The sequence below is a fragment of the Pogoniulus pusillus genome, chromosome 3 (assembly GCF_015220805.1).
Source record: "Pogoniulus pusillus isolate bPogPus1 chromosome 3, bPogPus1.pri, whole genome shotgun sequence".
NCBI lineage: Eukaryota > Metazoa > Chordata > Aves > Piciformes > Lybiidae > Pogoniulus > Pogoniulus pusillus.
Genome location: NC_087266.1, coordinates 704,207 through 724,161, shown reverse-complemented (window position 1 = coordinate 724,161; position 19,955 = coordinate 704,207). Strand labels below are relative to the sequence as shown.

The following is a 19,955-nucleotide window of genomic DNA, read 5'->3' as shown; positions in this document are numbered from 1 at the left end:
ATAGCTAATTATATTATAAGTACTTTATTCAATATACCAGACATAATATGGTGACTCGGAGTTAATGAAAATGTCATTTTAAAACGTCTTGACATTTGTCTCTATTGATTTGTATATTTCCATCTCATTCTTTGCTTCCCTCGATTTGATTGTTTCTAATTCTTGATTTTTTTTTAATACCTTTTTTTAAATTATTTTTTTGAGGGAGGGAGGGATATGTTTTGGAGAGGGGGAACGAACCGCACCGGGCAAGCGATCAGCAGCCGGAGCAGGGTCACCTCCGCCGACAGGGACACCAGCCCTATGGGCAATCCGAGGCTGAAGAAGCGCAGCCTGTGCCCCCCACCAAGGGTGTTGCGTCTAGATAGGAATCCCATCAAAACCAGCGGTATTTCCGAGGTGGAGCAGCGCTTGTCACTCGCTCTTCTCTGCAGCCTCCCTCCTCAGCCACACCCGAGGTGCTGCAGCAGTCCCCCAGTGTCGTTGTCCCCGGAGCTAAGGGGTTGGGGGGGCACTGGTCCAACCGGCTGCAAAACTCTCCCCGTCTTCGTGAATCAAGGATATTTCTGGGTGTGACTGGGGGGGCAGCCGCCGGCGCCTGGCAGGGTCTGACTCCGGACCCCAACAGTGAGGAGGGCGAGGGCAGAAGGAGAAGCAGGAGTCAGATCCATGCCGGCGGGAGAGGCTGCTCAAGGCAGCCGTCGGGGCTCGGCCTCCGCCTCGCATCTCCAGAGCAGGCCCGAGGGGAAGGCCCTCGCATAAGCGTGGTTAAGGTGACCCTCGGACCCCGGTGAGGGCCCAAGTTCTCAGCCCCCTTGCCCCCTCGTTCCTTTGCGGCAGGTGTGACACAGGGACTGGTGTCCCAGCCGGCCCACAGATTTCCTCTTCCAAGGGCGGGAGCGGCGGGGGAAAAGCAGCGATCGCCCGGATTTATTCCCCTCGAGACGAAGAGCCCCTGGCTCCTGACAAAGTTTATTTGGGGATGCAGAAGGATGTTCCCTGCCTCCCTGCAGACCCTGGGAAGGAAAAGCAGGAGGCATTGCATGAGACGTTTGTTAAGGCTGCAGTGCAAATCCCAGTTCCTCGGAGGTTTTCCACCCACCTCGCCGTAACAGTTGCTTTTCCTCTCCTCTAATGAATAAGAGAGGTAAAGATTCCCGAATAGGCACAAGATGTTTATCCGAGCATCCACCGCCCCAGCTGCCATAGAACATGCAGCCCACGTCCCTCTCGAGGTGGAGGCACGGCGGGAGCTCAGCGTTCCACCCCCGGGGGATGTGTGTGGAGTCAGAGCAGCCCCGAGGGCCGCAGTGAGGACCCCGCGGGGTTTCCCCCGGCTCACAGTGCTTACTACCCACCCCTCCCTCTCCATACACCCCATCTCTCCTCCCCGGACCCTGCGGGTTTCCAAACTTTCCGTAGACGCCACCGCCGTGATTGGCGCGGCGGAGGCCACCTCCATGCAAATGAAGCCCCGCCGCCCGCCGCCCGCAGATCAATAGGGACGCGGGGGAAGGAGCATGCAGTCCGCCTGGGCAGGCGTGGGGAGAGCCGGCAGCGGCACGCCGAAAACACCCCCCCCACACACCACCACCAAAATAAACCCCCTGGCCGGTTGCCGGCTTCCCCTATCCGCCCTCCTCTCGCACATCCCGGCCCCCCGAGCGCCTCTAAAGCGTGAGCTTCCCTCCTCTGCTTTCTTATGAACCCAGGATGAGCAGCAAAGAAGACCCCAGCAAATGCTGTCCGGCGGCTGCTCCCATCTCCAGTTTCACCATCCAGTCCATCCTGGGCAGCAGCAGCTCCGACCCGCCCCGGGAAGCCGGTGGCAGGGCGGCCGCCTGGCCCTCCCGCAGCCGGACCCTTTCCCTCTCCTCGGAAGACGAGGAGCCGGAGGAGAGCTGGAAACACCGCAGCTGCTTTTGCCCCGAGGCGCAGGGTCCCGCAGAGGCGTGCCACAAGCACCAGTCCCTCAGCTTCACCTGTATCGGTGAGTACCAGGATGGGACGGGGCGGACGGGGCCAGCCGGGAAAGGCCGCGAAGGGCTCGGCCCCAGCCTCTGCCGAGGTGGTTGTGTGCAGGGGCATATCGCACCCTCCCTGGTTCCGAGTCATAGCGAATCTGCGCCGTCCGTGGCTGAAGGAGGAAGAGGAAGGAATTCCGTCAAAAATAGAGTGGCTTTTTATTGTCCTTCCCACCCGTCCTGGGGCTGATGCTCCCGAAGGGGCGCGGATGGGATGGATAACGCTCGTTTTCTTAGATCCTGCGTGTTTATTTGTTAGCGGGCAAGGGGAGGAAAGACGTTTAGGGTTTTAGCGTTAATTCTGACTAAACGGTGTGCCACTTGCCGCGCTAGGAAGGCAGGTTTCAACCTGCCGGTACCCTAGCCTGGTACTCAGGTGCATTCAGCGAGGCATGCACAGCCACTTGTACATTCCTCCATCCTTCCATCCCTCCACGTGATGGAGGACAGGGATAACCCTGGAGGAGATGTCTTCCCCCAGTTAGCGATTCCACGGGCAGCGGAGGCGACGGGTACCTGCCCTGGGTCTCTCCTCGGTGCTTCTCTCAGCCGAAGCGGCAGTGGGGGTGCGAGCTCGGCCCTCGAGAGGTGCCGATCCCGGCCGGTGTACGACCCCCTCGTTGTCGCTCTGTTACAGGCAGCTCTAAGGGGAGCGGAACGGCGGGCAGCGGGGATCGGGGATCCTTCCTCTCTCCCCCCCAGCAGCAGGACTGTAAGGAGGAGAAGGAGAAGACGCTGGGACCTTCCTCGCCCTCCTGCGGGGACCAACAACGAGACGGCGGGGACCGGCAGGCCGGAGCCGCCAAGAAGAAGACGCGCACGGTGTTCAGCCGCAGCCAGGTCTATCAGCTGGAGTCCACCTTCGACATGAAGCGCTACCTGAGCAGCTCGGAGCGGGCCTGCCTGGCCTCCAGCCTGCAGCTCACCGAGACCCAGGTGAAGACCTGGTTCCAGAACCGCAGGAACAAGTGGAAACGGCAGCTCTCGGCCGAACTGGAGGCGGCCAACATGGCCCACGCCTCGGCGCAGACTCTGGTGGGGATGCCGCTGGTGTTCAGAGACAATTCCCTCCTCCGAGTGCCGGTGCCCCGTTCCATCGCGTTCCCCGCCCCTCTCTACTATCCCGGCAGCAACCTCTCGGCCTTACCGCTCTACAATCTCTACAACAAGATCGACTATTGAGCGTCCCCGCGCCGCGCTCCCCTTCCCCGCGGCCGTCCCGTCGGGGCAGGTACCGGGGCCGGTACCAGGAGCGGGGGCGCCGCGTGTTCTCTGAGCGGACTCTGCCCATCTCTGCAGCGAGGACAGAGGAACGAAACTGACGGGAGGGACAGGCAAACGGAGAGCCCGGGGCACGGTGGGGAGCACCCCCCTCGCTTCCCTCCTGCTGTCCTGCCACTTGAAGCCAGAACAAAAGCTAATAATAAAAGAGAAGGAGCTATTTCAGATCTGTACATATTTTTAAAGAAAGAAAGGAAATAATAAAACGTTTTAAGCCTCGTTTGTAAATTTGCCAGCTCAGTCGCGTGTTCCTCGCTCGAAGGTTACCGCGGGGACCCGGGCCGGGGACGGCGGGCAGCCCGCGGCGTCTGGCACCGGGTGCATGTGCGAGCCCAAACGGGACGTTACGCAGAGGGTTTAGCTCGGTTCCGTGTCTCCTGCTCGTTATCTCGTTTCCTGCGGGGACTCCCAGGCAGGGCCTGCCCGTCCCCCTGCCCATGGCCCCGTCGGAGCGGGGTGCGCTCGGTTGCCGGCGCTGGGCTGCAAGCTGAAGGGTCTTTTTCAAACGCTCAAAAGCAGTGTCGGAAGCGGGCCCTTTTTTTCTGGTTTCAGGACTATTCTGCCTAAGTCACGGTGACAGCTCTCGGCGATCGACTCCGGTGCTTGGCGGCTCCGGGATTGCAGCTCCCGGTGCTCGGAGCCTCTTCTCTCCGCCCCAGGGTACCCACGGCTGCCTCGTCCACGGAGGATGGAGTCGATCGTTCACATACAAAAAATGTATATTCCGCAGCAAGCGGTTTGTAAACGGCGGCCGCCGGTACCGGGCGTGGGGATGCCCGCAGCGGGAATAACAAAGGTGCCGTCCGCGGTAACGAAAAACCGGAGAAACAGAAGATCCTAAGGGACGAGTAAGATGATTTTCAATGGGAACGAAGAAGCTCTGCTGGAGCGTCGTAGCCGGGATTCTAAGCCGTCGATGCCGGTTTGCAGCCCGGTGCTTCCCTTGACCCGCGGCAGCTGCAGGCCGGGGTGAGGTCAGCCGTGCTCCGGTGAGACACCGGGGGGAGTGTGGGCACTCCAGTGCCTGTGCCTTCTCTGCCTTTCAGACCCTTCCCCCCGAGCAGTAACTCGTGTTTCATGTTCGACGGCTAACGCTATGAAAGCCCGGCAGGAGCTGTCCCTGCTTCTGCTGCACGGGACTCGCGGGGGCCTGCCGCCGCCTCCCGTGGAGGGAACCGGACGGCGCTTTCCCTAGCCGTGGCCCCGGGATGGGGATCAGGCCACCGCAGCTCCCCCCGGGGGACATCAGTGTGGCTTTCCGAGTGGGCCGCATGGCCAGCACTGAGTCCCCCCGCCCGGTAGCCCCTGTTAGCAGTCGATTACGATAGCGGGCGCGTCGGGGACCAGAGGCCTCCCGCCCCGCATCGTCTCTCCGTGACTGGCGGACTACACGTCCCAGCATGCCCCGCGGCGGCTCGCCGGAAGCGCGGGCGCGCGGGGCACGCCGGACGCGCCGTTGAGCCCCTTCGAACCGGCCAATAGCGAGGCAGCGTGGCGCGGCGGGGGCGGGGCACGCCGGGACGCGCCGCTCCGCCCTTTGGAACCGGCCAATGGCGAGGCAGCGTGGCGCGGCGGGGGCGGGGCGCGGCTGCGCGGGCGGCGGTTGGCGGCAGGCCGGCGGCGCGGGGCGCGGGGCGCGGGCGGAACTCCGAGGTGAGTCTGGGTTTGCCGCCGGGATCCGGGCCGGGAACGGGACCCAGGCCCAGGTCTTCCTGTTTGGGGTGAGAGGGAGTGCGGAGGCCTGTGTGGCACGGCTGGGCCTGCGGCGCGGCGCTGCGCTAAGGGGGAGCGGCCGCCGCGGCCTGGGAACGGCCTCGTCCCGCCCGGGCTGGCGGCTGCCTTCACTTTCCCGCCGCTCTCCCGGTTCTCTCCGGCTTCTCTCTAGCTTCCCTCCGGGATCGTGGGTGCCGGAGCTGCTCTGCTGGTCTCCCGAGCCTTCTCTCACTTTCTTCCCTTCCCGCCGCAGCGAGCAGCGTTCCTCGCATCCTGACGTGTTTCTCCGGGAGCGGACTGCGACTCTGACGCCTCAGCGCTTCCGTAATCCGCCGTTGCTGCAGGAAAAAGGCTTGTCCTCGGCGTTGCAACATGAAAACGGTACTTTCTGTGTCTCCTTAATGACAGCGTAGGCTGGGCGGCCCGGGGCTTCCCACAACGCGGCCTGCTTTGTCCCTGTAACGCTCAGTGTCCAGCTGAATGTAGAATGTGCTGCGTTCAGAGGAGCTATAAAAGCACTGATCTCGTACCCCTTCAGCAAAGATGAGCTTTGGGAATCATTGCAAAAGTGCACCCCGCGCTTGTGTTAGCACCGCAGTTTCAGTAGCGTCTGCCTCCCTCTGAGAGCATCTCGATGAGCTGTTCCTTGTGGTGCTGAAACGTTGTGCCAGGGCTTTGTAGTCCGAGGTGAGCTTGGCAGTTAGTGTCGCTGGACAGTCCTGGCTCTGGACCATCCGGATTTGTGAAAGTCCATCTCTTTGCGGGGATTTAGTTTTGGTTTTGTCCTTTTTTAGTTGTTGGTGAAAAGGAGATGCTTCAATTCTGATGTTTTATGCATTCTTTGGGATCAAAAATACTTTTGGGAGATCCTTCCAGGTTGCTGATGTAAGTAATTTCATTTCCAGGAAGTGCTGCTTGCTGATTGCTTCTGGGCTGCTCTGTGGCTGTTGTACCAGGCACATCAAATTCTCATGCTTATTGTTTGAGATTTCTGCCACCTTAGACCAGGCAACCAGCACCATCCCGTTTAGTTTTTGTAATTGTTTTGAATTCCTTTAGGTTTTCTGCCTTTGTGCATTCATCTGAAATGCTCCTCGAGGTGTATTTTACAGGTTAAACTCCAATAAAGGTGTAGCCAAATTCTGCACAGTGTTGCTGCAGAAATAAGTGTGGCAGATTCTCCTGCCTGTCTGTCTTTTGCCCGAGTGTTCTCTAAGCAGAGCTGAAAAAGAGGACAAGAAGTCATTTTTTTATTTCCCATTCTTAAAAGTTTGGTGTAATTTTCCTTTTTATTCTCACTTCATGTTTAAACAGCAGCAACAGCACTTGATGCTGGTGTAGTGAGTTGGCTTGTTTTTTGAGGGATGTCTTGCAGAACACCTGACAAACCTCCCTCTTAGGGAGTTTTTCCAGCCTCAGTATGTGTCGTGCTGCCATTATTATTATTATGCAGCTTGATGATTGGTGAGTTCTGACAAGTGCTGAATGGAATTAATGCACAAAATGTGAGCCTTGTCCTGGATCATCTCTGCTCGTTCTTCGCTGATTTATTCTCGGAGGTCTGACATTACCCCTGCAGGCTTACATACAGATTGAGGAGTGATAGTGCTCTAGAAGAGCTGATCTAAGTTACTTTGAGCGTAAGGGAAATGTGCTGTTGAGGCTTTCTGGAGCTTTACAAGTTGTGGTGGTTTTGTCAGTGTGCAAACACTTCTTCTTTCAGAGCATTTCACTTTGCTTTCCCTGATGAAATTTGCTGTTCACAGCTTCTGCTGTCCTTTGGTGTTTTACATGTGCAACTAACTAGTTCTGTGAGGCCAGTTCTGCAGGTACCTTCAGAGTCACTGAGCAGCCATTCAATTATTCATCTTTTTCTTCCTGCCACATGGCATTTACGTTTGCTCTACATTTCAGTAGCCCACGGAGCATAATTTTCCTTATTTGATTTTCTTTAGACTCTAAGAGAAAAGACAAAAATCTTAAAGCTGTTTCAGTGGCAGTATTTTATAGCACTTCCGGAGGCCTAAGGATTGGAAAGTTGCAGAGAGCCTGAAACTGTCTAGAAGATGAGGCAGTTGCAATGGTTGGCAATGTATGGCAGTCATAACCAGTAAGGAACAGCTCAACACTTCCTGTTGGAATTTTCAGATTAGATCCTTTCTGGTTGCTGGTGTTTGTTTTTGTTTTAAGTCACTTTTTGATGCTCACAGTAACTTACAAACACTTACTTTTAAAAATAGAGCTGCACATGGTAGAGTGGGAAAAATACGTTTGTAAGTAGCAGTATCTAAGCTTTGAGATGATTATAGTAATAATAAAGGCTTTGTGCTGTTTATTCCATGTTGTATTTGGTATTTAAATTTACAAGCTGTCTGCAGGGGTAGGAATTTGTTGCAGTTGTGGACAGTGGTCATGATCTTGAATTTTCCAGTGTCAGAAATCTGCACTTTCTCTGTGCAATAGATAGTCCAGTTTTCAAGCGCACTTCAGGTTCCCTTTAAGATGGATTCTGTAATTAACTTGGTAGGCTGATGTTTCCTTATTAGTAAAACTGTGTCCCTGTGTTATTGCCTCTCCTTCAGATGACAGGGTCAAACGAGTTCAAGCTAAACCAAACCCCAGACGATGGCATTTCCTCGGTGAAGTTCAGTCCAAATACATCCCAGTTTCTGCTGGTTTCATCCTGGGACACGACCGTCCGGCTCTATGATGTTCCTGCCAACACCATGAGACTCAAATACCAACATTCAGGAGCTGTCCTTGACTGTGCTTTTTATGTAAGTGTGTGAAGTGATTTTTAAAGATTAATATTTCATAGGTGTGTAGCACTCAAGACACAGGAAAAATTGCCAGTCCCTGAAATTAAAGAGATAGTGAAATCCTGCCTCGATTCTGGGCTAAAAAACAGACCTTCTGCCAATTTCTCTTCCTTTAATGAGTGCAGTTCTAGTGCTAAATATAGGCATTGCTGTGAAGAGTGCCAGGACACAAGTGATTGTGGAGGAAGTGGGGGGCAGAGGTAATTTGAGCTGGTTTATGCCGTTTCTGCAGTGGAATGGTAAATCGCGTGTGTGTCTTTGTTACAAAGAGCTGTACTGGTGGTGTACAGGCAGAAATCATTATTCACAAGAGATACCCATGGCCAATTGCTCTTTTCTTTTTAACCTTCTCCTAGTGGGCTGTTTTGGAAACGTGGCTTTGTTCCAAGGGAGCCATTTAGCAGATACTGCATTTCTGTGTTCTGAACGCGCTGGGTTTGAGAGGTGAATGGCTGAAGTTCATTGCTGCCACTTCTTTCTTTTGCCTTTTTGTTTTTGTGAGAAGCTTGCAATTGGCATCTTTAATTTTTTGGTTTGTTGTGTTGTGGCATGTCCTCCAGTGTTTGGTGTCTTAGCAAACGTTTTAAGGATCAAGTTGAAGTTTTTAATTCTGCTTGTGCTCTTTTCACTGGACGCTTTGTCATGCACCTGCCACCATCCTGTGGACCAGCAGACAGCTTCTCAAATGCTTTCTGTCTCTAAATTAGTTTTAAAAGGGACACTTCAGTTAGGTGAGGATCATCTTAAAATAAGCTCTGTGTGCTCTGCTGTTACAGAAATAGCAGTGGTTTGGTACAGCCTCTAACTACTTTTTGTTTCTTCTGAATTTTACTTTGCTTAAACAATTTGTGCAGCTTCTGGTGTCTGCCTGTTTAAATCCAGACTGGATCTCAGTCCTCATGTCTTAGTTCCCATCATCCCAAAACTCTGCAGAGCAAGTCCTCTGGTATGAGCCTAGCAGATTAAATGCATAGCAGTCAGGGAGACTTTTAACATGTGCCCTAAAGGTGAAATGTTTTGCTTTGTAGGATCCAACCCATGCCTGGAGCGGAGGATTAGATCAGCAATTGAAAATGCATGATTTAAACACGGACCAAGGTAAGCAGATTGAGGTCTGTGTCAGAGATCTCAGCTGGCTTAGGCTTCAGATTTTTACACTTGGATGAGTAGAACGCATTTCAAGCTTTTGAGCTGGAGGATATTGCCTTTCAGTAGTGTCTTCTGTTGGTGTAAGTTGTCATGTTAGTGCTCAGCAGTCCCCTTTATCGTCAGCCGTCTCTGGTCACTGAGGCACTGCACAATGCTGTATTCCTTGTGGTATAATTGAAGATTGTGCTGTAACACCTTTGACAGAAGGGCTGAATGCCTCCCTGCCAGAGGTAAAACTTCTGTCCTAGTGAACATTCATTGATGTGTATTTCTTCGATTTAATTATTTTAAGGTGACAGTGGAAGGAAAGAAACAGCTATATACTCGTCACACTGATTTGAGGTTCACAACATATATGCCTTTATCTAATAAGTACCACCTCAAAGCTTGGAAGCATTTAACAGTTGGTTAGAAAGCTTGCTAGGTGCTTGTAGGATGCCTTGAATTGGATTTCTGATGATAATCCTGTGCTGCCCTAGGCTGCTGTCTCTAAATTAGGGGGAGTTAGCTGAACTGAGCTGAGCATGTAGTTTGCAAAAGGTTGTGGTTTAGAGATACTTGGAACACTCTGTCCTACCTATGGCAGAATGTGTGGAAAGCTTTTGCTGTACCGAATGTCATGGCTTTATACTATGTGGTTTTTCCTAACAAAACCTATCTCAAAAGTAACAGTTCCAGGGCCTCACTGGGGCAAAAGGTGTTGCTACTTTGTCTAACCTTTTTTGGGTTGCATCAAAAAGAAAAGCAGATTTCAGCCTGAGACAAATGTGTTTGCCAGAACCAGCCAATAGCCAGGGCCTGACAAAGTTGTGAGCAGCAATGTTATGGAAAAGGTCAAGGTTCTGTGATAGATGACTTCTGTTAGTGTTTCTGTCTTTATTAACATGTCCTATGAATTCCTTCACTCAGCATGTTAATGTATACAAGCTCCAGTCACTTGCTGTAGCAGTGTCTGCATCAAAGGTGGTGACGCCATTTGATACTGAATGCCTCTGTAGGTGCCTAAAAACTCTTCCTTTCACAATCTCAGAAGACCAAAGTTTAAATTCAACCATCCTTATCCTGGCAGAAGTTATGCTTCTGAAGACACAAGTATTCTCAAAGGGACTTGTGCATATCCATACACACCTGGGAGTGCCAGCCAATTCGTGCTGCAGTGCTGTGTCCTTTTCCTGTTCGTGGTTCAGCTGTTTCTGGTTGCAGAGGCAGTGAAGCTACACTGTTGTATTTTCTTGCAGAAAACCTTGTGGGTGCTCATGATGCTCCTATCAGGTGTGTTGAGTACTGCCCAGAAGTGAACGTCATGGTGACTGGAAGCTGGGATCAAACGGTTAAACTGTGGGATCCCAGAACTCCCTGCAATGCAGGAACCTTCTCTCAGCCCGAAAAGGTATGTGCCTGGGGAGGTGTTCCAGGTGAGAGGGTGAATCTGGTGAATCGTGCAGCCAGTGACCAGCTAAACTCATCACACTGTCTTGAACTGAACTGAGCTTGGAAAGTTCTGCCATGACATTTGTTAAAGTTGCATTTGAAAAGCTTAATGTTTTTTCAGCTGAGAAAATAACAATATTCAGAGATGTTTTGATTTTAGGTGAAGGCTTCAAGCTTTCATCAGTAGGAGAGCACAGCTCAGCACTTGTGCTGGACCAAATTCCAACAGTTTAGAACAGACTTGGGGAATTAAAAGCTAACAAAAGCAGCATGTGAAATGGTGCAGTGGTTAATAACCCTCGGTTTAGCGCTAATACGCCCTAGTGATGTCCTTAAACATGAAGACCTTCAGATCTCACTCCCTGGCAGTCACAGGTCTGATCATGTGGAGATGTGCATGGAGCCATTTATGTTGCCTGAAATGATGTTGTGGGTTTTTGTTCCCCTTGTATTGTAGCAGCAGTCTTTGTGCTAATGCCTGGTAAACTCAGTCCCTAGTAGTAAAATCCCCTGTGCTAACGAGGGAGCAAGAGACGGTAAATTGTCACGTCTGCAGCTTTTTTCTCCACTGTGTTGATCTTTCTCCTGGTTCCAGTGGTGTCGTTGAAAGAGCTAGAGTAGTAATTGCTATTTTTTGCCTTAGACTCCTAACCACAGGCTGGCTTGCTGGATAATTTTACATATTAGTGGGGTGTTTTTCTGCCTGTACCTTAAATTTCATTATGCTCTGTCACATCATATTGCCAAGTCATAATTGTGAGCCCTCATTACCTTTCCTCTTGCATCTAAATAGCTATTACTTTTGCTGCAACATAGCTGCCTCTACTTCTGGCAAGATCTTTGTTCAGAATACAGTAATTGCATTATTTCTAGCTTTGATTTATTGTGGTGTGTAGCATGTAAAAAGCTGTGATAAATTGCTGACAGAATATCATATAATGGACAGCCACGGCGAGTCAAGCTGCTTATTGGTTCAGCAGGGTTCATTATGTCATGTTTTTAATATTGCCTTTGATAAATGTCTACACCTACTCAACTACATGACAGCGGCTTCCACTGATTTATGGTTCTCTGGTGCAGAAAGAATACTTCCTATACAGGTGTGACATCAGTTTGTAAAGAAGATTTAGGACATTTAATGTTCTTTATGCCTTTGTTTCCATACCTGTGTACTAACACGTTTTTGTGCAACGCTTATTAATGGCTTTGGATCGATCCCTGCAAGAATAACAAAGGGAGGTTTGCTCTTGGCTCAAAGTTTTCTTTGCCCTTTTTATACTTACATAAGATTTAGCAGTTTAGGTCATCAGAAATTTTAGGCAATTCTTATGTGAATGTTTAAGATATTTCTCATCTTAGCACCTGAGTTTTAAGAGGGATGTTCTATAATCACAGTTTAGAGTGAGATTTCCTGTCGGATGATGGATTGGTTAAGTGACTAAGTATATGTCCAGATCTACAAACACACAGCTCTCTGCTGACTTTGATACACATCTTTAATTACAATTAAAAAAATTCTCCAGAAATGTTTATAGCAAATGAAAAGTTATTTTGTTGGGAGGAATTCAGTGGAGCCTTGGCAGAACCAAGCAGCTTTACTGAGCTTTATCAGAGAGCCTGAAAGTGAAGCTCAAGGTACTCAGTGAAATCATACAAGTGCGTGGCACAAATAAGTGGAATCCTTCTGGCAGGATACCAGATCTCTTAGACTTTGGATCCTTGATCTGAGGTACATACAGTATCTGCTTCCTGTGGGTTTAGCTGCATTAGATCAATTTGAGAAGTTCATTCTTGTGGTTTGCTCTTGTTAGGAGCTCAATGACAGGACAGCTACAGGTAGCTGGGATCTGTGTTGTTGCACACCAACAACTTTTAATTCATCTGATAGCACAGATTTTGGTTGCGCATTATTTTTTCTTTCTTCACTTATTTTTTCTTTAACATATTTCCAGATCAGCTGCATTCCAATTGCATCTGTTCTGGAAACAGAACCATTTATATGCTGAGTATTTCAAGTTGAGGTTTGATAAAGAAGGATTTTTGGAGTAGAGTTAAAATTCCAAGCCATAGTATATTTTTTTAATGATGTCAAGCATTTTGCTTCCTTCAGGTCACTTAGCCATACTGAAGTATGCAAACTGCAGGTTTTTTAAATTGTATTTTTGCCAATTTATGTCCCTTTATAGCTCAAGTTGGAATCATTGTGTTTGGGAAGAATGCCACATGATTAGCAGAGGAAGGAAACCCAAGGAGGAAATGTGTAGCATGGTGCTGTAGGCTTAAACTCAAGGATCATGCATTGATAGTGGGGAATGCAGGCTGTGCATACCAGGCAAAGGTGCATTCCAAGAGCCACACCTTTCCACCCCTCTTACTTTGTGTCTGTTTTCCTCTTGCCTTCAATCACCCAATAAATACAATGCTTGAAATAATACGAGGAGAGCTCGCATAATACTGGTTCCCTTTTGAGTTATACAGGAATGCTTGGGCACAGGTGTAGCATTTGGAAGATGGATAACACCAGCAAAATGAAGGGATCTGTGCTGAGATGATCCAGATATCACTGAGAACTGGGGGCTGGCAACTGACCTTCGGTGCCTGACATTTGGAATTGCACATGTACAGGAAATACTTTCCTTTGACCATGTTAGTTCTGTGTCGTGTGGAGCTGCACTGGGCTTGGTGGGTTTTGGTTTGTGGTTTTTTTCAGCTGTGTGCTAGGATACAGGATTAAGAGTGAGCTTTTGAAATGGTGCATGAATGTCTTAGCACTAATCAGCTGCACACTGCTGCTCTTTATCCCAAATTTCAGCTGGAAATTAAAAGCTAAAGGGAGTTCTCTAGCTCTAGACTTGATTGTAGGGGTCACTTGTTTTGTTGTTGTGTGTTGCTGGTGGTTTATTTTGTGCAAAGAACCATGGATATCCAGGCTAGTAAGTGTTAAATACTGCTATTTGTTTTGTTTTAAAGGTCTACACACTTTCTGTGTCTGGGGATAGGCTGATTGTGGGGACAGCAGGTCGAAGAGTGCTGGTGTGGGATCTGCGGAACATGGGTTACGTGCAGCAGCGAAGAGAATCCAGCCTGAAATACCAGACCCGCTGCATCAGAGCCTTCCCCAATAAACAGGTTGGGGAACCATCCCATAATTACATTTCTGCTGAATATTCTTCAAGAAAAATGGGGGGTTATTTGTCAGGTTTTCTCCATATTTAATATCATTTTTTCTGATCTTCCCAGTTCTGTAATTAAACTCTGGCGGGGGGACGGGGACAAGAGGCATTGAAGCTTCTTGTTCCAGTGCAGCCTAGGAATGTTTGCCACTCATTTACCAGCATATTCTATTTTCTTTTTTCCTCAGTGTTGCCTCCTCTTTAAAATATAACCTATTTAGTGCATCACAATACTGACCTGTAATTGAAAGCCAGTAAAAACAATCCCTGCACCAAGTTGCAGCCAGAGAAAGAAAGAGCTGGTGGTTGCTCAGCAGCCTTTGTACACTGTAGCCCTGGCTTCTTCAGCAGGCTGTGAGCAGGGGCAGGATTAAAAGTAGTCAGTGTCGTTTATGTATCTTTCTTTCCTGTGGGTGTTTTTTTCACTCTGAGTCTGTGTGGTGCACTCAAGAACCCATGGCTCATTAGCTAGGGGAATGGCACAATTTAGTGCTCAGGCAGCTATTCCCTGTAGCTTGACATGCTGCATGGGTGGTGCCTCTGAGGTAAAGCAAGGAGATTAGCTGCCTCTGACAAAATAATCTGGGAGGGAATTTGTCCCTGTCCGTAGGGATAGCACAGGAATTGCAGGGCCCTGCTGCTTGTTCTTGAGCTGATGTGAACACTTCAGTTCCAGGGATAGTGAAACAAGCTGATCTCCCAGGTTGTACTGTGCCGTGGGTTTTAAAGGGCCTTGCTCTAGCTTAGCTATCGTTACAATCCCAGATCTGAAAAGATCTGCTATGAGCTTAACTCAGAAGTTATATAAAAGCATCTCAGGTTGCTCTCAGTCAGGACTGTAATTAACTGGATAAGTGGACAGCACTTAGAAGTAAGTTTCTCTGAAAATACTACCTCACCTTGAGTGTTGCTGGTCTAAAGCTCTGAACTGATTTTCACATAGTGTAGTTCTGAAAATAAAGAGGCCCCTGAGTATCTCTCATATTTCAGATACTTAGGCCCCAGGGGATAGGTAGGCAGATACAAGGCAGTCCTAAATTTGTTTGGGATGCAAATACAACAAATACTGTTGTGCTGGGACCTGCATAGGGGTAGTGGAAGGTCTGACTCAGCTTAAAACTGGTGCAATGAGAAGCTCACAAAGTTGTTTCTGCTGTGGTGTTTTTCTCTTAGAAGTAGGTTTTGTGGATGCCATGGATGCGTGGGAACAAACAATTCCTGGCTGTGCCCAACTTAAGATGTGAAGTTTACTCCTCTAAATTGAAGTGGATGATACAATAAATTGTACTGCCCTCCCTTCTCCAGTTGTAGACTTGTAAAATGCACCTTTCCAACTGAATTTTGTTCTTGGTAGGGTTATGTTTTAAGCTCTATTGAAGGTCGTGTTGCAGTGGAGTACTTGGACCCGAGTCCAGAGATCCAAAAGAAGAAATACGCATTCAAATGTCACCGTTTGAAGGAAAACAACATTGAGCAGATTTACCCAGTCAATGCCATTTCCTTCCACAACGTCCACAACACCTTTGCTACAGGTAGAGACTCGCTTGTACCGTGTGGATTCCTCAGTGTTGCTGTTAAACAGTGTTGGAAAAGACCTTCATATAATCGAGTCCAGCCTATCACCTAATCCTTCTCATTAACTAGCACATGGCACTGAGTGCCTCATCCAGCCTCCTCTTAAACACCTCCAGGGATGAGGACTCCACCACCTCTTCGGGCAGCCCATTCCAATGCCAATCCCTCTTGCTGTGAAGAACTTCCTCCTAACATCCAGCCTGATCCTGCCCTGGCACAGCTTGAGGCTGTGTCCTCTTATTCTCTCCCTGGGTGCCGGGGAGAAGAGACCAAGCCCAGCTGGTTACAGGCTCCCTTCAAGTAGTTGTAGAGAGCAGATCAGCCTTTCCTTCCTGTGTCCTTGCTTTTTAAAGCGTTTAAATAGTGCTTCCTGCAATGGGCTGGGTTTTCACATTCCCTCAGGTTGTGAGAGTTTTCAGCAGGAATTCTGCCTGATGTCTGCAGCTCTGTGTAGCTGCTTTTACTGACAGAAAGTTGTGTGGGTTTGCTGATAAAGGAATTCCAGGTGCTTTTCTCTTTTTGCTTGTTTTCCTTTCCCCCTCTGCTGCATCTTTTCAGTCTTTTCTCGTTTTGCTTGTTTTCTTCTCCCCTTTGCAGTATCTTTTCAGTCTTTTCTCTTTTTGCTTGTTTTCTCTTCCCCTTTGCTGTGTCTTTTCTCTTTTTGCTTCTTTTCTTTTCCCCTTTGTGTCTTTTCTCTTTTTGCTTGTTTTCCTTTTCCCCTTTGCGATATCTTTTCAGTCTTTTCTTTCCCCCTTTGCTGTGTCTTTTCTCTTTTTGCTTGTTCTCTTTTCCCTTTGTCTTTTCTCTTTTTGCTTGTTTTCTTTCCCCCTTTGTTGTGTCTTTCCCCATTTTGCTTGTTTTCTTTCCCTCTTTGCTTGTTTTCCTTCCCCCTTTGCTTGTTTTCTTTCCCCCTTTGCTTGTTTTCTTTCCCCCTTTGCTTGTTTTCTTTCCCCCTTTGCTTGTTTTCTTTCCCCCTTTGCTTGTTTTCTTTCCCCCTTTGCTGTGTCTTTTCTCATTTTGCTTGTTTTCTTTCCCCCTTTGCTGTATCTTTTCAGTCTTACCCCCTTGCCCATATGCAGTTGACCAGCAGATGTCCAAAATTGCTTTCCAGGTGGCTCCGATGGGTTTGTGAATATCTGGGACCCGTTCAACAAGAAGAGGCTGTGCCAGTTCCACCGGTACCCAACCAGCATCGCCTCGCTGGCATTCAGCAATGACGGCACCACCCTGGCCATAGCCTCCTCTTACATGTACGAGATGGATGACATCGAGCACCCCGAGGATGGGATCTACATCCGCCAGGTGACAGACGCAGAGACAAAACCCAAGTGAGTGTGCTTCACCTGTATCGGAGACCTTCCCAGCATTCATCCCAGGATTTATTAACCTTCCCAAATTCATGAATAGCATTACTGATGGCAGCAGATAGTGCAGCTTGACAGGAGCCTTGGGCTCGATTGTATCTTCTTCCCCCAAGCTTTCAATATCCGTCGGCTGATAGAGGGCTGGCAGGTAAAACTCTGCCTAGTTGGTTAGTGGGAGAAGAATGTCAAACTCTTCCCCCCTTTTGAATAGGTGCTATTATCTGAAGCTGTGGAGTTATTGCTAGCTCCTTGCTTCAAGAATTAAGTGAAGGGTTCAAAAATAATTTGAATGAGTGTTCCTGCTTGTGGCTCTCTGAAAGATGGGCATAATGAAGTCTGTAGGCGTGGGGTGTGCACCCAGCTGTCAACCGCGCCCCTGGGAAGGTGCGGGGGGAATCCAGGGAGAGCCTTCTCAGCTGCCACGGATGGGAGCTTGCTGCAGCCCTCTGCTAACACACTTCTCTATCATTGCTGCTGTCAGAGTGGGGCACGCTGATTGATGGAGGTAAAAGATTTCTGTTAAGCTGGCTTTGGCACCAATGTTCCACAGAAAAATTGCTGTCATGGTGTAGAATTGCACCGCTCTTCATTATGCCAGCACAGGAGCAGTTGTTTTTGTTTCCAGATTCCTCTGGCTTGTCATGTCTGTGTGTTTTTTTAACTTCAAGACCTCAAACCATCTCACACTTCACCTGGTTATCTTTATTATTTAGTATTGAAGAGGCTGTGTAAATAGACACATCAGTGTTCAAAGTTCTTGGGTTGCAAACCTCAAGACCTCCCCCCTGCCTAAAGTGACTTGTCTGTTGCTTTCAGAGCAGCCATTTTAGTGCTGTGGAGATGGGAGGTGAGAGTTGCAGAAGAAGAAACACACTGTACCTCCTCTCACTTGGACAGCTGGCTTTTGGGAGAGTTCTGATGCTCGTGAAGAAACTAAAGCAGAACTATTTCAGTATTTATTTCTGGGGCTTCCTCCAGTGAAAATTAAGTCCCAGTGTGGTAATTCAGATTTCTTTTCCAAACCAGGTTGTGCTTGTTCCCTCCATAGAGGGTTGCTTAAAACCAAATAAATGTGATAGAAGACTGCTTGCAGCTTATGGTCCTGCTGTAGTAGGAGCTGCTCTCAGTTATTTTTGTTCATTGCTAGTTATGATTGCTAATTGTGTAGATGCTTCTTTCTGCCTTCTGAGGAGGTTAATCTGCAATTAAACAATATTTCCTCTCGGCCCTCCATTATTTTCTGAAACAGATGGTTCATCATTTCCTGGGCTGTTAAACACAGCAAGGTTAAGGTTAGACTCTTGGGAATCAGCTAGTTTTGAATCTTATTAGGCTGTAGAAGAAAAACTAATAAGAATACTCCTTAATATCATTTTGCGACTGCCAACAATTATTTATTAGCAAACAATTGATCCCAGAAGGGCAAATTGTTTGAGTCAGTAATGAGCTGAGAAAAGACAGAGCATCTCTGTGTATTTGGAAAATAATTGTAACGTAATTGCAATGCGTTTAGGCAGGCATCTTTTTGGACCTGTTTCTATCTTTAAATGAATTTCTGAAAACATTAACGAGGTTTATCTGCTCTTCTGACATTTACAAGTTGCTGGTGCCAACCTTAGGGCACTCAGAGTGATGTGTGGATGTTAATGGTACAGCAGGGTGAGTCATCTCTGGCTCCTTCTAAAAATAAGTTCCTTGGAAGACCAAGAGTTGTTTCTTAGGGATCTTTTTGCATATTCATGTGGGTCATTTAGCATTTCTGCCCTCTGCTGTGTTCTTAAATGCATCAGGATGGTGCCAGATGAGGAAAAAGCCTGGCAAGGTCAGGTTTTCGATGACCAAGCGGTGATATATTGTGTCTTGGCACAAGTGCGCGCTGTCTGTGTACACGTTTCTGCTTTTATGGAGGGCTGGATGTTTTACCTGCTTATGACTGCTCCAGATATTGTTTGCTGAAATACAGTGTATTTATTTCAGGTCTACTTAGACTTCTGGTGATATTTCTTCTCTCCAAGAGGCGCCTGCCTGCTCCTAACAAGACTAAATGAAAACAAGAGAAGTGAGAAGAACAATCTCTGTACCGATGTGGCTTCTTAACCGAGAAACGTTTGTTTCTTGTAATCTGTCAGTGCTTGCCTCTTTAGAGTGGTAGCAAAGCTGTTCCCTTTGCCTGCTGCCTGTAGCTCTTAGATTAGTCTGCCTAGACCATCATTTTATAAAAACTTAGCACATTTTGTTAGTATCTCCTGTTGGAAGCTTCCAGCACTCTCTTAATTGTTCAATAAATGTTGGTAGTTTTTGTTAAGCGCTTTGTGTAGCCAGCTCCACTGCTTGTGAAAGGAGCACCAAGACCAAACCTTTACCTTGCAAGAATTCTTCCTGATGGAAAACTTCTGAACCTCTTGCCTTCTCCAATGAAGTGAATTGGGAATTTCCACATTGCCCAGGGGTGCTGGTTCTCCAGGTGATGTTTTCACAAGGCCTGAAGTTGTGTTTGGGCTTGCTTATCTCAGTGGCCCAAGTGCTACTGGAGAGCCAGGAGCCCTGTCTGGAGGGAGGAACCTGAACGCATGGTACTTGATATTTTTTCCCCATACTGCATGAAGACCTGAATTTGGTGATGCCTGAGAAGAGCTGAGGGCGCAGGGGAACAAATCTCTAGAGTTGTAGCCTACAGCTGAGTGATTTGTTTCAAGGCAGTAGATCTGCACTGGCAAGGCAGGGTTCCTGGGAGATAGAAAGGTGGAGCTTTCTCAGGGCCTCTTGGCTGGGTGGCTCCATGGAAGGACACTGCTCCTCTCCCTGTCTCCTGTACCATATTGCCAGTTGGTGAGAACTCTGATCTCTAACCAGATGTTGTAGCAGCCTCTTGAGGATTGTGGCATGGGGGTAGGTGTGAGAAGCTGCTTGGACCTGAACAAATGAAAAACTTGTTAGGAGAGTTGTTTTAGGAAAGCAACTTAGACACTGTGGTGTCTTTGCTAAGCAGGAATGCAGATCTGAGCAAGGGACTAAACCTACACATCTTCTGCACATTCCTGGCTGGCTGGTGGAAATAAAGCTAAATGCTGGCTGCTTGGTGCCACCGGTGTGGGCTGCCTCACCCAGCTGTGCTGGCAGAGCAGACTGACAGGAGGGAGCTTCTATCAGGCATCTGAGGAGGATTTGGTGCTCCTTGAGAGCAGGAGTGAAGAACCAAACTGAAGCTTAACCAAAGATGATTCCAGTGTGGGTATTTTGGGGTGCTGGTTGAGTTCATACTTTAATTCCAGCTTCTTGCTTGAGTTATCAGTGCCTGTGTAACTAGTGGGAGTACTTTACTACCTCTCAGAAAACCAACTTGTAGCTGACTCTTCCGAAGCAGGTGGTGATGGAGGGGAAGCTGGGCTCTGTGTGTGGAGAAAGCTGACAAACTGGAGCTGTTAG

General features: G+C 48.6%; 2 protein-coding genes across 3 annotated transcripts; both read left to right on the top strand.

The window, feature by feature from the left end:
• The first annotated feature begins 1,673 nt into the window (after window positions 1-1,673).
• Window positions 1,674-3,489, top strand: HMX2 (H6 family homeobox 2). The gene is made up of 2 exons (XM_064140159.1): window positions 1,674-1,990; window positions 2,662-3,489. The coding sequence occupies exons 1-2, from the start codon at window positions 1,714-1,716 to the stop codon at window positions 3,204-3,206; spliced, it is 822 nt and encodes a 273-aa protein (XP_063996229.1). The 5' UTR covers window positions 1,674-1,713; the 3' UTR covers window positions 3,207-3,489.
• Window positions 3,490-4,884: 1,395 nt separating this feature from the next.
• On the top strand, window positions 4,885-18,834 carry BUB3 (BUB3 mitotic checkpoint protein). 2 transcript variants are annotated; one of them, XM_064168249.1, is made up of 9 exons: window positions 4,885-4,958; window positions 5,272-5,399; window positions 7,601-7,795; window positions 8,866-8,935; window positions 10,225-10,376; window positions 13,388-13,546; window positions 14,945-15,122; window positions 16,277-16,493; window positions 18,507-18,834. In XM_064168249.1, exons 2-9 carry the CDS (start codon window positions 5,391-5,393, stop codon window positions 18,514-18,516), a joined length of 990 nt encoding a protein of 329 aa, XP_064024319.1. In that variant the 5' UTR covers window positions 4,885-4,958; window positions 5,272-5,390; the 3' UTR covers window positions 18,517-18,834. The 2 variants fall into 2 exon arrangements, with proteins under 2 accessions (XP_064024319.1, XP_064024327.1); XM_064168257.1 differs by lacking the exon at window positions 18,507-18,834 and having other exon boundaries at window positions 16,277-16,497.
• Window positions 18,835-19,955: the final 1,121 nt, after the last annotated feature.

What these genes read in the sequence shown, in the direction of transcription:
- HMX2 (XM_064140159.1), top strand. Translation starts at nt 1,714, where the DNA reads ATGAGCAGCAAAGAAGACCCCAGCAAATGCTGTCCGGCGGCTGCTCCC. An exon ending in CCTCAGCTTCACCTGTATCG is followed by an intron (nt 1,991 to 2,661) that starts GTGAGTACCAGG and finishes GCTCTGTTACAG; the next exon opens with GCAGCTCTAAGGGGAGCGGA.
- BUB3 (XM_064168249.1), top strand. An exon ending in TGATTTAAACACGGACCAAG is followed by an intron (nt 8,936 to 10,224) that starts GTAAGCAGATTG and finishes ATTTTCTTGCAG; the next exon opens with AAAACCTTGTGGGTGCTCAT. An exon ending in GAGCCTTCCCCAATAAACAG is followed by an intron (nt 13,547 to 14,944) that starts GTTGGGGAACCA and finishes TGTTCTTGGTAG; the next exon opens with GGTTATGTTTTAAGCTCTAT.